This window comes from Phocoena phocoena, chromosome 4, assembly GCF_963924675.1.
Source record: "Phocoena phocoena chromosome 4, mPhoPho1.1, whole genome shotgun sequence".
Taxonomy (NCBI): Eukaryota; Metazoa; Chordata; class Mammalia; order Artiodactyla; family Phocoenidae; genus Phocoena; species Phocoena phocoena.
The window spans coordinates 79,314,985-79,331,408 of NC_089222.1; the positions used below are offsets into that span (position 1 = coordinate 79,314,985).

Below are 16,424 nucleotides of genomic sequence, written 5' to 3' on the forward strand. Positions count from 1 at the left end.
AGAGCAGAAATAAATGAAATGGAGACTAAAAAAACATAGAAATGATCAATGAAACTAAAAGCTGGTTCTTTGAAAAGATAAACAAAATTGATAAATCCTTAGCCAGACTCATAAGAAAAAAAGGTAGAGGGCCAACCCAAATCAATAAAACCAGAAATGAAAAAGGAGAAGTTATAACCGACACAACAGACATACCAGGGATCATAAGAGACTACTATGAACAACCATACGCCAAAAAACGGACAACCTAGGAGAAATGGACAAATTCTTAGAAAGGCACACTCTCCCAAGACTGAACCAGGAAGAAATAGAAAATATAAACAGACCAATGACCAGTAATGAAACTGAATCATTAATTTAAAATTCCCAACACACAAAAGTTCAGGAGAAACTAACTTCACAAGTGAATTCTACCAAACATTTAAAGAAGAGTTAGTACATACCCTTCTCAATCTATTCCAAAAATTGCAGAGGAAGGAACACTTCTGAACTCATTCTATGAGACCACCATCACCTTGGTACCAAAACCAGACCAAGATAGCACAAAAAAAGAAAATTACAGGCCAATATCACTGATGAACATAGATGCAAAGATCCTCAACAGAATACTAGAAAACTGAATCCAACAATACATTAAAAGAATCATACACCATGAAAAATGGGATTTATCCCAGGGATAAAAATTTTTCAATATCTGCAAATCAATCAGTGTGATACACCACATCAACATATTGAAGAATAAAAACCATATGATCATCTCAATAGATGCAGAAAGCTTTTGATAAAATTCAACATCAATTTATTATAAAAACTCTCTAGAAGGAGGACACAGAGGAAACACACCTCAACATAATAAAGGCCATATTTGAGAAACCCACATCTAACATCATAATCAGTGGTAAAAAGCTGAAAGCATTTCCTCTAAGATAGGAACAAGAAAAGGATGCCCATTCTCGCTACTTTTATTCAACATAGTTGTGGAAGTCCTAGCCATAGCACTCACATAAGAAAAAGAAACAGAAGAATCCAAATTGGAAAGGAAGACATAAAAGTGTCACTGTTTGCAGATGACATGATACTATACATAGAAAATTCAAAAGATGCCACCAAAAAAATTATCAGTGCTCATCAATGAATTCAGTAAAGTTGCAGGATGAAAAATCAATATACAGAAATTTGTTTCATTTCTGTACACTAACAATGGACTCTCAGAAAGAGAAATTTAGGAAATAATCCCATTTACCATGAAATCAAAAAGAGTAAAAAACCTAGGGATAAACCTACCTAAGGAGGCAAAAGACCAGTATGCCAAAAACTATAAGAATCTGATGAAAGAAACTGAAGAAGACACAAACAGATCGAAAGATATACTGTGTTCTTGGATTGGAAGAACGAATATTGTGAAAATGACCATAATACCCAAGGCAATCTACAGATTCAATGCAATCTCTATCAAATTACCAATGGCATTTTTCATAGAACTGGAACAAATAATTTTAAAATTTGTATGGAAATACAAAACACCCTGAATAGCCAAAGAAATCTTGAGAAAGAAAAATGGAGCTGGAGGAATCAGGCTCCCTGACTTCAGACTATACTACAAAGGTAAAGTAATTAAAACAGTATGGTACTGTCACAAAAACAGACACATAGATCAGTGGAACAGGATAGAGTCCAGAAATAAACTGATGTACTTATGGTCAGTTAATCTATGACAAGGAGGCAAGAATATAAAATGAAGAAAAGACAGTCTCTTCAATAAGAAAAACTGGACAGCCACATGTAAAAGAATGAAATTAGAACATTCTCTAACACCATATACAAAAATAAATTCAAAATGAATTAAAGACCTAAATTTAAGAACAGATACTATAAAACTCCTAGAGAAAAACATAGAACACTCTGTGACATAAATTGCAGCACTTTTTTTTTTTTGGATACAACTCCTAAAGTAAATAAAACAAATAAATAAACAATTGTGACCCAATCAAACTTAAAAGCTTCTGCAAAGGAAACCATCAACAACACAAAAAGACAAACTACTGAATGGGGAGAAAATATTTACAAATTGCATGGCTGATAAGGGATTAAGAGCCAACATGTATAAATAGTTCATACAACTCAACATTGTAAAAACAAACAACCTGATTAAAAATTGGGCAGAACTGAATAGACATTTATCCAAAGAAGACATACAGATGGCCAATAGGCACATGAAAAGTTCAACATCACTAATCATCAGGGAAATGCAAATCAAAACCACAATGAATTATCATCTCACACTTGTCAGAATGGCTATCATCAAAAAGAACACAAATAACAAATGTTGATGAGGATGTGGATAAAAGGGAACCCTTGTGTACTCTTGGCGGGAATATAAATTGGTGTAGCCACTGTGAAGAACAGTATGGAGTTTTCTTAAAAAACTAAAAACAGAACTACCATATGACCCAGCAATTCCACTCCTGGGTATTTATCTGAAAAAAACAAAAACACTAATTTGAAAAAGTACATGCACTCCAACGTTCATAGCCACATAATTCACAATAGCCAAAATATGGAAGTGAACTACGTGTCCATCAACAGATGAATCGATAAAGAAGATGTGGTACACACACACACACACACATACACACACACACACACACAATGGAATACTACTCAGCTATAAAAAAAAGAATTAAATTTTGCTATTTGCAGCAACATGGATGGACTTGGAGGGCACTGTGCTAAGTGAAATAAGTCAAGACAGAGAAAGACAAATATTGTATGATATCACTTACATGTTAAATCTAAACAATGCAATAAACTAGTGACTATAACAAAAAAGAAGCACTCTCACAGATATAGAGAACAAACAAGTGGTTTCCAGCGGGGAGAAGAGGGTGAGGGGCAATATAGGGATAGGGGAGTGGGAGGCACAAACTACTGGCTATAAGATAGCTCAAGGATATATTGTACAACACAAGTAATACAGCCAATATTTTTAAATAATTGTAAATGAAAAATAACCTTTAAAAATTATATAACATTAAAAAAATTTTTTTAATAAACTAAAAAAATAGCTGGGGGGAATCAAGAAGGTAGAGTAGGAAGACATGGAGCTCACCTCCCACAACAAACACATCAAAATATATCTATAAATGGAACAGTACTCATGAAAAGATAACTGGAAGCTGGCAGAAGAACTCCTTTACAACCAAAGTTGCAAGACAACTTTGTCAGTTGTCTAGTCAGTTACAAGGGAACCCCCATAAGAATATCAGCTGATTTCTCTGAAGAAACTTTGCAGGCCAGAAGGGAGTGGCATGATAGATTCAAAGTCCTGAAAGGGAAAACCCTGCAACCTAGGATACTCTACCCAGCAAAATTATTATTTACAAATCTCTACATTATCAGGAAGGTTGGGGGAAAAAAGGCTTTGGGTCAGGACCTCCATCCTTGGGAGGAATCTGTAAGGAAGAGAATGTCTGCATGGGCAGACCCTTACCCTAGGGAGCTAGAAAGTGGAGCCACAATCTGAGCATCCCAGCCCTGGGGTCCACATGGAGTAGAAAACCCTCTTGCCTGCTGAGACAAACAGAAGGGCTAGAGAAGTCTAGACTCTGATGATGGCTTGCTAACAATTAGTGCAGAGACAGCCTTGCATTGGTGGCTGCCACCTTGCTGCATTTCCCAATCCAAAGGGGCAAACAACCCAGCCCCACTCACTCCACAACACAGCCTGGCACAAGATCTGGGCAAAGACTCAGCCTACATATGCAGAAACAGCCCAGAAGGCCCGGGTGATATCTGGGGTGGAGCCATGGAGGCCACTGTAATTGCAGGCATGGAGCAGTACCACAGGAGTGCACTGCAGCTAAGCACTGAATCTTGGGTAGATAGGCCCTGGGAGAGGACTCATCCAGAAATTAAGAGACAGCCCTGATGGCCTTGGGTGTGAGTTGGGTGGAGACAGCCATTGTCAGCAGGCTCAGGAGTATGCAGTGGTTCCTCTCCCAGTGAGAGCACCCCAGCTCCACCCACTCCATACCACAACCTAGCGCTAGTTCTGGGAGAAGACTGCCACAGTAGCAGCCCAGATCCCAGGTGGCACATGAGCCACCTCAATTCCTGTCACCACAATGCACCAACCCTGAGACTCAGCCTACTCTAAATGACAGCCTAGCACTAGATCTGGGATGTACACAACAGAGAAAAGGAAGCAACCTTGTGCTGCTTCTGGGCAGACGTCTACACAGGCAGCACATAGGTCTCTGTGACTGTATGGGCCTCATTTGCTTTCAGTGATCACCTCTTTGGGGCAGGGCAAATACTCAAGGGCAACAGAGCCTGACAGAACCCAAACCTTAGGGCTTCTACTCCAACTACTGGGAAGCAAACTCTGCCACTTGTGGGGCAGCCACAGGCACAGAGGAGAGAGGAAGCCCTACCTCACATCCTCCACAGGCTCTAGATACTATAACACCAACCACACCCTCTATCAAAAGGATAACGACCAGCATACCCTGAGGAAAGATAGGGCTGGTGTCCACACTGAAACCAGCTCTCACACCAAAAACACTGAACACACACAGTCTCCAAAGCAACAATCCCACATAAAAACACCCCTTCAAGACCACAGTAGAAATATGTTTCCCCTAAATTCATAGAGACAGAGAAAGTTAAGTAAAATGAAAAGGCAGAAGAACTACTCCCAATTAAAACAAGAAAAATCCCCTGAGAAAACAAATAATGAAACAGATCTCACCAGTCTACTAGACCCTGAGCTCAAAAAGGTGGCAATAAAAGTGATGAGTGAGAAAGATTATTGATAGAAATGCAGATCACTGTAACAAGGAACTAGAAGCTATAAAGATGAACCAATCAAAAACAGACAATTCTATTGCTGAGATTAAAAGCAATCTAAAAGCAATGAATAGCTGACTAAATGACACAGAAGAACAAATAAGTGATATGGAAGATAGAATAATGGAAATCACCCTATCATGCAGAAAGACAAATTTAAAAAAAAGCAACATGTAAGATCTATAGGATAATATAAAACATGCCAACCATAATAGGGGTTCCAGAAAGAGAAGAGAGAGAGAAGGGGATCAAAAATGTATGTGAAAAAAGTATGGCTGAAAATTTCCCAAACCTAAAGAAGGAAACAGATATCGGGTACAGGAAGCACAAAAGGTCCTGAACAAGATGACCCGAACAGATCCACACCAAGACATATCAAAATTAAAATGGCTAAAGTTAAAGAGAGGATTCTAAACGTAGCAAGAGACAAACAAATAGTCAGTTACAAGGGAACCCCCATAAGAATATCAGCTGATTTCTCTGAGAAACTTTGCAGGCCAGAAGGGAGTGGCATGATAGATTCAAAGTCCTGAAAGGGAAAACCCTGCAACCTAGGATACTCTACCCAGCAAAATTATTATTTACAATAGAAGGAGAGATAAAGAATTTCTCAGACAAGCAAAAACTAAAAGAATACAGCAGTACTAAAGCTACCCTAAAAGAAATATTGAATGGTCTTCTCTAAATGGAAAAGAAGCAAGAATCTATAGGAAAAGGAAAATCCCAACAAGAAAGGCAAATATATAGTAAGGTTTGAAGATCACTTAAATAAGCCAGTACACAGATTAAAAAACAATCCAAAAAAATTGTAAAAACAATTATAATTACAACACATAATAAAAGGATAAGCATGAAGATGTAAAATATGACATCAAAATCCAAAAATGTGGGGAAGGGGAAAAAAATGTAGATCTTTTACAACATGTTTGAACATGAATGACTATCAGTTTAAAGCAAGTAGATATAGTTATGGGTCAACATACTTGAACTCCACAGTAACCACAAATCAAAAATATACAAGAGATTCACAGAAACCAAAAAGAAAGAAATGCAAGTATATTACAAAGAAAAATCATCAAACCATAAAAGGAAAAACAAAAAGAATAAACAAAGAAAAATTACAAAATCAACTTGAAAACAAGGAATAAAATGACAATAAATACATACCTATCAATACATGGAATAAATGCTCTGATCAAAACACATGGAGTGGCAGAGTTGATAAAAAATACATAACTCAAGAGCCTACCATATGCTGCCTACTAGAGATTCACTTCAGGGCTAAAGACAGAAATTGAAAGTGAGGGGATGGAAAATGATATTTCATGCAAATGGAAATGAGAAGAAAGAGATAGTAGCAATACCCATACCAGGCAAAATAGACTTTAAAACAAAGTCTATAACAAAGACAAAGAAGGGAACTATATAATGATAACAGAATCAACATAAGAAGAGGATATTACACACATCAACATATAAGCATACAATACAGGCACACCTAAATATATAAAACAAATACTAAGAGACATAAAGGGAGAAATTTACAGGAATACAATAATAATAGGAGAAGTTAACATCCCACTGACATCAATGGACAGATCATGCAGAGAGAAAATCAATAAAGCAATATAGGTCCTAAATGACACAAGAGACCAGGTGGACTTAGTTTTTATCTACAGGACACTACATCCAAAAAAAAATAGAATACACATAATTTTCAAGTAGTTATGGAACACTCTCTAGGATAGAGCACATATTAGCTCACAAAACAAAGTCTCAACAAATTTAAGAGGACAGAAATTATTTCAAGCATCTTTTCTGACCACAACAGTATGAAACTAGAAATAAACAATACAAAGAAAAATGGAAAAATAAGAAACATATGGAGACGAAACAACATGCTACTAAAAAAACCAATGGGTCAATGATGAAATCAAAGAAGAAATCAGAAAATACCTCAAGACAAATAGCAATGAATACAGAACCTTACAAAATCTATGGGATGCAGCAAAAGCATTTCTAAGAGGGCAGTTCATACTGATACAGCTCTTCCTCAAGAAACAACAAAAATCTCAAACACCCTAAGTGACCACCTAAAAGAATTAGAAAAAAAGAACAAAAAAGTCTAAAGTTATCAGAAAGAAAGAAATAATAAAGATCATAGAAGAAATAAATAAAGATTAAAAAATAACAGAAAAGAGCAATGAAACCAAGAGCCATTTTTTTGAAAGATAAACAAAATTGACAATTCACTAGCCAAGGTCACAAAAAAGAAAAGAAAGAGGACCCAAATAAACAAAATAAGAAATGAAAGAGGAGAAATAATAACTGATAGCACAGAAATACAAAACATCACAAGAAAATACTATGAACAACTATTAATATGCCAAAAACTAGACAACTTGGAAAAAATGGACAAGTTTCTAGAAACATACAGCCTGCCAAAACTGAGTCAAGAAGAAACAGATAATGTGAACAGACCAATCACTAGAAGTAAAATAGAATCTGTAATTAAAAAAAAAAAAATAGGGACTTCCCTGGTGGTCCAGTGGCAAAGAATCCACCTTACGATGCAGGGGACAGGGGTTTGAACCCTGGTCAAGGAACTAAGATCCCACATGCCATGGGGCAACTAAGCCTGCATGTCACAACTACTGAGCTCATGTACCTCAACGAGAGAGCTCACGTGCTGCAAACTACAGAGCCCTCTCGCCCTGGAGACTGCGTGCCACAACTAGAGAGAGAAAACCTACACGCCACAACTAGAGAGAAACCCACATGCAGCAACAAGAGACAGGCCCATGCACCATGATGAAGAGCCCACATGCCTCAATGAAGGTCCCGAGTGCTGCAACTAAGACCCGATGCAACCATAAATAAATAAATAAATAATGAATAAATCTTAAAAAAAAAAATTCCCTGCAAACAGAAGTCCAGTACTGGACAGATTCACTGGGGAAATCTACCAAACATACAAAGAATAACTTATTCCTATCCTTTTCAAACTATTCCAAAAAATTGAAGAGAATAGAACACTCTCTAATTAATTCTATAAGGCCACCATCACCCTGATACCAAAACCAAACAAATACACTAAAAAAAAAAAAAAAGAAATAAAAGAAAATTACAGGCCAATATCTCTGATGAATATAGATGCAAAAATCCCCACCAAAATATTAGCAAATCAAATCCAACAATACATAAAAAGGATCATACACCATGATCAAGTTTGTTTTATTCCAGGGTCATGAGGATTGTTCAATATTCACAAACCAATCAATGTGATATACCACATTAACAAAAGAAAAAATAAAAATTACATCATAATCTCAATAGACACAGAAAAAGCATTTGGCAAAATTCAACATCCATTCATAATAAAAACTCTCATCAAAGTGGGTATAAGGAACATATCTCAACATAATAAAGGCCATTTACACTAAACACAGAGCCAATATAATACTCAACAGTGAAAAGCTGACAGAATTCCTGCTAAACTCAGAAGCAAGACAAGGATGTTCACTCTCACCACTTCTATTTAACATAGTATTGTAAGTCCTAACCTAACCACAGCAATAAGAAACTGGAAAGGAAGTGGTAAAACTGTCACTCTATGCAGATGACATGGTACTCTATGTAGAGAACCCTAAAGTTTCCACACAGAAACTATCAGAACTAATAAGTCAGCAAGGTAGCAGAATACAAGATTAATATACATAAATCTGTTGTATTTCTTTATATTAACAATGAAATGTCAGAAAGAGAAAATAAAAGAAAAATCCTGTTTAAAATTGCATCAAAAATATAAAATACCTAGGGATAAACTTAACCAAGGAGGTGAAAGACCTTACACTGAAAACTATAAAACTTTGATAAATGAAACTAAAAGTGATTTAAAATATATATATATATATATTCCATGCTCTTGGATTGGAAGAATTAATATTGTTAAAAATGGCCATACTACCCAAAGCAAACTACAGATTTAGTGCAATCTTTATCAAAATATCCATGACATTTTTCACAGAACTAGATCAATCCTAAAATTTATATGGAACCACAAAAGGCCCAGAACTGTCAAAGCAATTCTGAGAAAAAAGTACAAAGCTGGAGGTATAACCCTTACAGACTTCAGAAAAAGCTACAATCATCAAAACAGTGTGGTACTTGCACACACTAAATAAGGCACATAGATCAATGGAACAGGACAGAGAGCCCAGAAATAAACCCACAACTTATGGTCAATTAATCTACGAGAAAGGAGGCAAGAATATACAATGGAGAAAAAATAGTCTCTTCAGCAAGGGGTGCTTGGAAAGCTGGACAGCTACATATAAATCAATGAACTTTGAACACTTCCTCACACCAGATACAAATATAAACTCAAAATGGTTTAAAGACTTAAATACAAGACTTGACACCATAAAACTCCCGGAACAGAACATAGGCAAAATATTCTCTGATATAAATCGTAGCAATATTATCTTAGATCAGTCTCCCAAGGCAAAAGAAATCCAAGCAAAAATAAACAAATGGCACTTAATCAAACTTAAAAGCTTTTACAGAGTAAAGGAAACCATCAACAAAATAAAAAGACAACCTACAAAATGGGAGAAAATGTTTGTAAATGATGCAACTGACAAGGGGTTAATATCCAATATATACAAGCAGCTCATATAACTCAATATCAAAAAAAAAAACCCAATCAAAACATGGGCAAAAACCTAAATAGACATTTTTCCAAGGAAGACATACAGATAGCTAACAGGCACATGAAAAGGTGCTCAACATTGCTAATTATTAGAGAAATGCAAGTCAAAACCACAATGAGTTATCACCTCATACTGGTTAGAATGGTTATCATCAAAATGTCTACAAATAATATATGCTGGAGAGGATGTGGAGGAAAGGGAACCCTTGTATGTTGTTGGAAGGAATGTAAATTGGTGCAGCCATTATGGAAAATAGTATGGAGGTTCTTCAAAAAACTAAAAATAGAGCTACCCATATGATCCAACAATCCCACTCCTGGGTATATATCCAGAAAAAAATGAAAACTCTAATTTGAAAAGATACATGCGCCGCAATGTTCACAACAGCACTATTTACGATAGCCAAGACATGGAAACAACCTAAATGTCCACCAACAGATGAATTGATAAAGAAGATGTGGTATATAAATACAATGGAATATTACTCATCCATAAAAAAGAATGAAATATTGTCATTTAAGCAACATGGATGGACCTAGAGAATATTATACTTAGTGAAGTAAGTCAGACAGAGAAAGACAAATACTATATGATATCACTTATATGTGGAATCTAAAAATTAATCTATATACAAAACAGAAACAGACTTATAAATATAAAAAACAAATTTATGGTTACCAAAGGGGAGGGAGGTGGGGAGGGACAAATTACATGTATTGGATTAACAGATATAAACTACTATACATAAAATAGATAAGCAACAAGGATTTACTGTATCAAACAGTGAATTATATTCAGTATCTTGTAATAACGTATACTGGAATATAATATGAAAATAAAAATAACTGAATCACTACACTGTACACCGGAAACTAACAAAACATTGTAAGTTAGCTATACATCAATAAAAAAATACTTAAAGAGTATTGAAAGCAAAAATTGTAACATTGTATTTAGATGTAATACATATGATAACTGTTGCTGAAGGACAATGGGTGAAGATAAATAAATATATGTGGTAGTGAAATTTCTACATTTTATGTAAAGTGTTACAATTAACCCTAATAGGATATGGAAAGTTAAGGAAGTACAATATATTGTAATCCCTAGAGCAACAGATTAAAAAGAATATGTGAAGATAAATTGCCTATATGTAAATTCAAATGGAACCATAATAAAAACTTTCAAATAATCCAAAAGAAGGCAAAAAGGGGAGATAAAAGGAACAAAAAATGATAGGACCAACAACAACAAAAAATAAACTGGTATACCTAAATCCAATCCCATCAGTAATTATATTTAATATTAACGGACTAAACACTCCAACTAAATTATGTAAGACTGAATAAAAAACAAGACCCAACTACATGTTCTCTACAGGAGACATGATAGATACCTAACAATAAAACCTTAAAATACATGAAACAAAAAAGTACAGAATTAAAGTGAAAAGTAGACAATTCTATAATCATTAAATTTTAATACCGCTTTCTCAGAAACTGATTCCTAGTCAAACACCAGTTAAATCACAGAATATCTGATAAACGATATCAGCCACATTTAGCTATTTGATTTTTAGAGTATAAAAACAAAAATAAATAGAAGTACAAGGAAAATATTCATAACACATATTTTAACTTCTCTAAGAATTGAAAAATCAACCAATAATAAAAAACAGTGAAGATTTAAACAGTACAAAGTAAAAATGAGAATTTCAAATTTGACTCAGATCATATATGTGTGTGTGTGTGTGTGTGTGTGTGTGTGTGTATCTCACATCTATATAATGGATATTACTCAGCCATGTAAAAGAATGAAATTCTGCCATTTGCAACAACAGAGATGGCAGAATAGCATAGAGTACTATGCTAAGTTAAATAATTCAAAGAAAGACAAATACTCTATGTTATCACTTATACGTGGAGCCAAAAAATAAAACAAAAACAAAGCAGAAACAGACTCACAGATATAGAGAACAAACTAGTGGTTACCAGAGTAGAGACGGAAGGGGGGAGGGGCAAATTAGGGGTATGAGATTAAGAGATACATATACATTTATTTATATGTATAAAATAAATAAGCAATAATGAATATTGTACAGCACAGGGAATTATAACCATTATTTTGTAAGAACTTTAACTGGAGTGTAATCTATAAAAATATTGAAAAACTATGTTGTACACCTGAAACTGATATAAATAATATATCAACTGTACTTCTATTTAAATAAATAAATAAATAAAGCATCTCTAAGTAAGTTTTTAAATGTAAGGTAATCGCTAAGTAAACTGCTAAGGTAAATGTTGCAATAATTTAATCTTTTGTGGTGGAACATGCAACTGTGGTACAAAAAATGGCAAACCAACCCAAGCTGGAATAGTTCCATCTTTTGATTTCACCCACTATAAAAACATACCACTATTTTCTCAATGTGAAACTATAATAAACACTCAGAAACTATGAAATAGAATGTATTTCATTAACCTCTAGGTTTTGACCACTTTATTCTTACAACCAACCAATGGTATGAGAAACACGAAACTCAGATCATCACCAATATTATGGAAAATAATATGGCCTCTGAATAAAAGATATTCATACATTTGAAATTTTTATTCTGCCTAGTTAGACAGATCCAACATAAATCCTAAAGATCTCCTTTCAATGAGGAATATAAGATAAATACAACCTACGATAAAAACCATGTAGTCATAATTTAGTGGAATCAAATGGCAGAAATGGAAATAAATGGGAGAATTTAGAAAACAACAGACTCTAAAGCAGTATAGAAATTAGGTCCAAGAGTCAGATCTATAAAGTGCCATTCTCTCACTAGCTCCTTACCCCTTAAAATTCGTCAAATATCCTATATTATCTCCTCTGCTTCAGGTACATCAACCATCAGTTATTCAATTTTTGGTATCAAAATTGAATAGGTATCACTTACAATGTAGGAAAGTTGATAGATAGGAGGAAGGGAAGTATAGAAACTTTGGGTCATAATGTAGGGATCTGAAGGAGGTATAAAGGGGTATTTAGAATCAGAAGCTATGTCCTATTACCTCTTTCTAGTGATAATGATACCAACTTTCCTACTTCAAGTAATGGCACTGAATCTCCAGAGTTGATTTCTTTTGAAAGCATACATCTTACCATGTGGAATTGTGGTCTGGAAAGGACGACTTGGGCTTTTCAGGTTCCATAAAGTCAAGCTACCATCTGAATGGCTGCACATGAATTGTTTGCCCTCATGATGCCAATCAATTGAATGAATAGCCTAATGAAATAACAATTAAAAACAAGTAGAGGAGGGGAAAAGTTGATATATCATTCTATATTCCAAAGGAAAAATATTTTAACACAGAATTATTATAGCAATAACACTTAAGAAACATATGTAATTTTTCTGACCTAGGTCATACTACCTTTGGTTTCAACCTTCTATAGGCTTATAAAAGGCTACAAAAACCCACCTCCTAAGATAAAGAAAAGTTAAGTAAATTTCATAGTATCGTTAGATCCCAGAACTTTTTGTTGTAAATCCTAGGTCCTCCCCGTACCCTTTAATGCTGCTTTGAAAATTATTACACAGAAGTAAAAGCAAGGTTATCAGAAAATAATCTCTGGTGAGGTAGAAGCCTAGTTCCACTTAAAATAGCCAACTTAAAAGGTAGTTTACATAAGAGTTGCAATTTGAGGGCTTACTACATGCCAGACCCCAGGGTAAGCAGTTTATGTACATTATCTCATTTAATCCTACAAAACAGATATTATGTTTTTCCAGGCCTAGAAAGATTGAGTTGCTTGCTCAGGTTACACCCCTCAAAGCCAGCGTCTGACTGCAAAACCCATATTTGGAATCACTGGACTATATTAACTCTAACATATACTATTTAATTTGACTTAAAGCAAGAAGAGTTTAAAATTTTTGTATTTACAGATTCATTCTGTAGATGTGAATTAAATAAAATTAAAAAGTAATCATTACATTTTCCTAATTTGTTTTATTCCCAATGGTTGCACAGTGTCTTGCATAAAGTAGGTACTCAAAAAATCTGTCAAATGAATAATTAATGTTATCAAATATTTCCACACTCTTGGTATTCTTTCAAAATTAATAAAGTATATATGGAACTTGGGTAGTGTGCTAATAAGCAGAATGAAAGAAACTCTAGTAGGCATAAAAGTTGAACAGATGTATATACAGCATGATCCTTTCCTTAAAAGAAACAACTGCGAGGTAGGAAACATTTATACCAATGTTAATACTACTTATCGTTTGGAACTTTTAACATTTAGTTTTTTAATCTATATTTATAAAACTAAGTTATGTATATATTTATTTTATACCAAACTTATACATACACACACACACACACACACACACACACACACATATTTCCAAACAATAAGTATTGTTAGAGTTATAAATAAATGATGACTAGAGCAGTCATTAGACATATCAGAAATGAAATAGTATATGAGTGGACCTCAAGATAAGTAAGATGTGGTTAATTGCAAAAGATACCATGACACACTGGACTTATGTTTTCTCTCACCCTGGTCTTTATTACTGGGCAGAGAAGACTTCTTTATTGCCAGGGTTCAGTAGAGGCAGTGAGAGGGGAAAAACGCTCTTCTTTGTCTTCTCCTCTGCGTATTTCTTCTCATTTTTTATGTGACTAAAGGGAAATGTCACTTCTTGCCTCCTCTACATGTTAACCTGGATGAACCTCAGTCAATTTAAAGTTCTCTCAGACTACTTTGCTATAAATGGTAGTCGCAGAGCCCCAGCCCTAACCTTCTTTCTATCCCACTGCATTTCTGTCTACTGGAGAAGACAGATATAAAAATGATATATATAACATAAAACCAACATAAGTACTATAAAAGAAGTACATTTATTGTACAGAAGAGTAGGCATGTAAAACCAACTTGTTATTAAAGAATAGGATGTCAAATAGCCCATCATTGAAGAGACTGAACAGCTGGAATTTGAACTGACTTAATGGGTAAAAATTCAATTTCTATTTATTTGATTATACCCCACTCTTTTCTTTAAAAAGGACCTTAAGCATTTGCTGAAAAACCAAATATAATACAACTAATTAAAGAAAAAAAATTTTAATGAAGAACAATATGGAAAATAAACTCAGTGGCTGTGACTGAATTTCTTGTAAACGAAAAAGACAAAGGAAACCCAAAAAGCTAGGTAACAATCTGAAAAAAGGAAAAACAGCAGTTAGTAAGGAATTAAAAAGTTATCCTCATGTCAGACTCTGAGAGATTTCTCTGTGAGAGATTATTTAAGAAATATTGATGTAATGAAACAAAAATTTCACAGCTAATGTGGAAGTAAAATTCATATGGTTATTTCTGAAAATGATCTTGGATTTTCAAAACAAAACTCTGAATTCATCAGTGGTTATTTATCAAGTGGCTAGTTAGATAGTCCAAATAGCTTTACAGTAGCTAAATAATTAATAGAATTTTGATATGCATAAGAGGAAAGAAGAGAGTTCATGATAAGGTATTAGCAGAAGCAAAGGCCTGGAGGTAGGAAGTAAATGGTATGTTTAGGAGACAGTGAGTAACATATCTGAAGTGTAGAAGTGTGTAGAAGGATGCAGTAAATTAAATTCAAGGGAAAAAGCACCAGGGCCTTAAACCTCCTGTCAAGGAATAAGACTTTGTACTGTTGACAACTGGGAGCCATTCAAAGGTTTTGAGGTAGAGAATTACCTGATCTGCTATGTCTTAAAATGATAACCTTGTTAGTGAAATATATATTTAAAAGGTAAGATATCTGAGGAAACATGATTAGTTAAAAGGCTATTGTAAGTCTTCCAGGCAAAAGATAACATCCTCAACTAGGACGCTGAATGTGGGAATGAAAAAGGAGAAGAAATAAATGAGAGACAATATAAAAATTGGATCAAGAAGACTACAAAAGTGATTGCATACGATATATGAAGAAGAAAAAAGGGTCAAATATAACTCTGAGGGTTATAAATTAAAATAACTAAATCAAAATTGAAAAACTGAAAAAGAGGTTCAGACCTTTAAATATAAATTCAGTGCCAATGGAATATTCATCTGGACTTATAGATTATTAGATATTTGGATCTAGATGTCAGGAGAGAGGTAAGAGTTAAAGATATATGAATTTTTAATTTATCAGCATAATATAGGTAATATTTGAAATGGTGGGAGAGGATATGAACATAAATGTAAACTGAAGGAGAAATGAAGAGAGGGTGAAGACGCAGAATCCTGAAGAGTATCTATAATGTAAAGGAGAGTTAAGGAAAGAACCAGTGATGGAGAAAGGAGGGGTGAAAAATGAGGTGGAAAAACACAAACAAGGGAAGAAACCATTTTAAGAAGGATGGACTGATGTAAAGTCACAGGTTTAGTGAGGAACTTAAAAGACTAAGGAAGGGGTCACTGGTCATTGGTGACTTATGAGAAACCATTTCAGGACAGATGATTTCAAAATGTGAGACATAAAGTGATGAGGAAAGTTTGAAAAGTTTGGTAGTAACATGAAGTATACAACTATCTTTATTAAAATGATAGGACATATAATTATGCATTAAAGTAAATCAATTTTCTATATATTCATATAATTCTAAGTATAAAGTGTAGTATTCTACTGACTTAAACATTGTCAATCTTTACTTAAATATTTCATTGCAAAATTACTTTCACTTACTTTTTAAAGTTAGAAATCTTCCTTCCACACTTTTTAAGGCCACAGGAAAACTAGCTGATTGAGCATTCTCATCTGGATTTCCATTTCAGCTGCTCCACTCTAGTTCCAACTGGCTAAATATACAGATGGTATTTGGACTCTTATCTAAC

At 34.3% G+C, this 16,424-nt stretch overlaps 1 protein-coding gene across 2 annotated transcripts in view; it reads right to left on the bottom strand.

Moving 5' to 3' along the window:
- The window catches only part of STXBP5L (syntaxin binding protein 5L), a 398,063-nt gene that overhangs the window by 218,894 nt on the left and 162,745 nt on the right, over positions 1-16,424 (bottom strand). For both annotated transcript variants that reach the window (XM_065875972.1, XM_065875974.1), the window contains exon 8: positions 12,714-12,837. In XM_065875972.1, the coding sequence (XP_065732044.1) occupies positions 12,714-12,837 (124 nt within the window). The remainder of the gene's footprint in view (positions 1-12,713; positions 12,838-16,424) is intronic.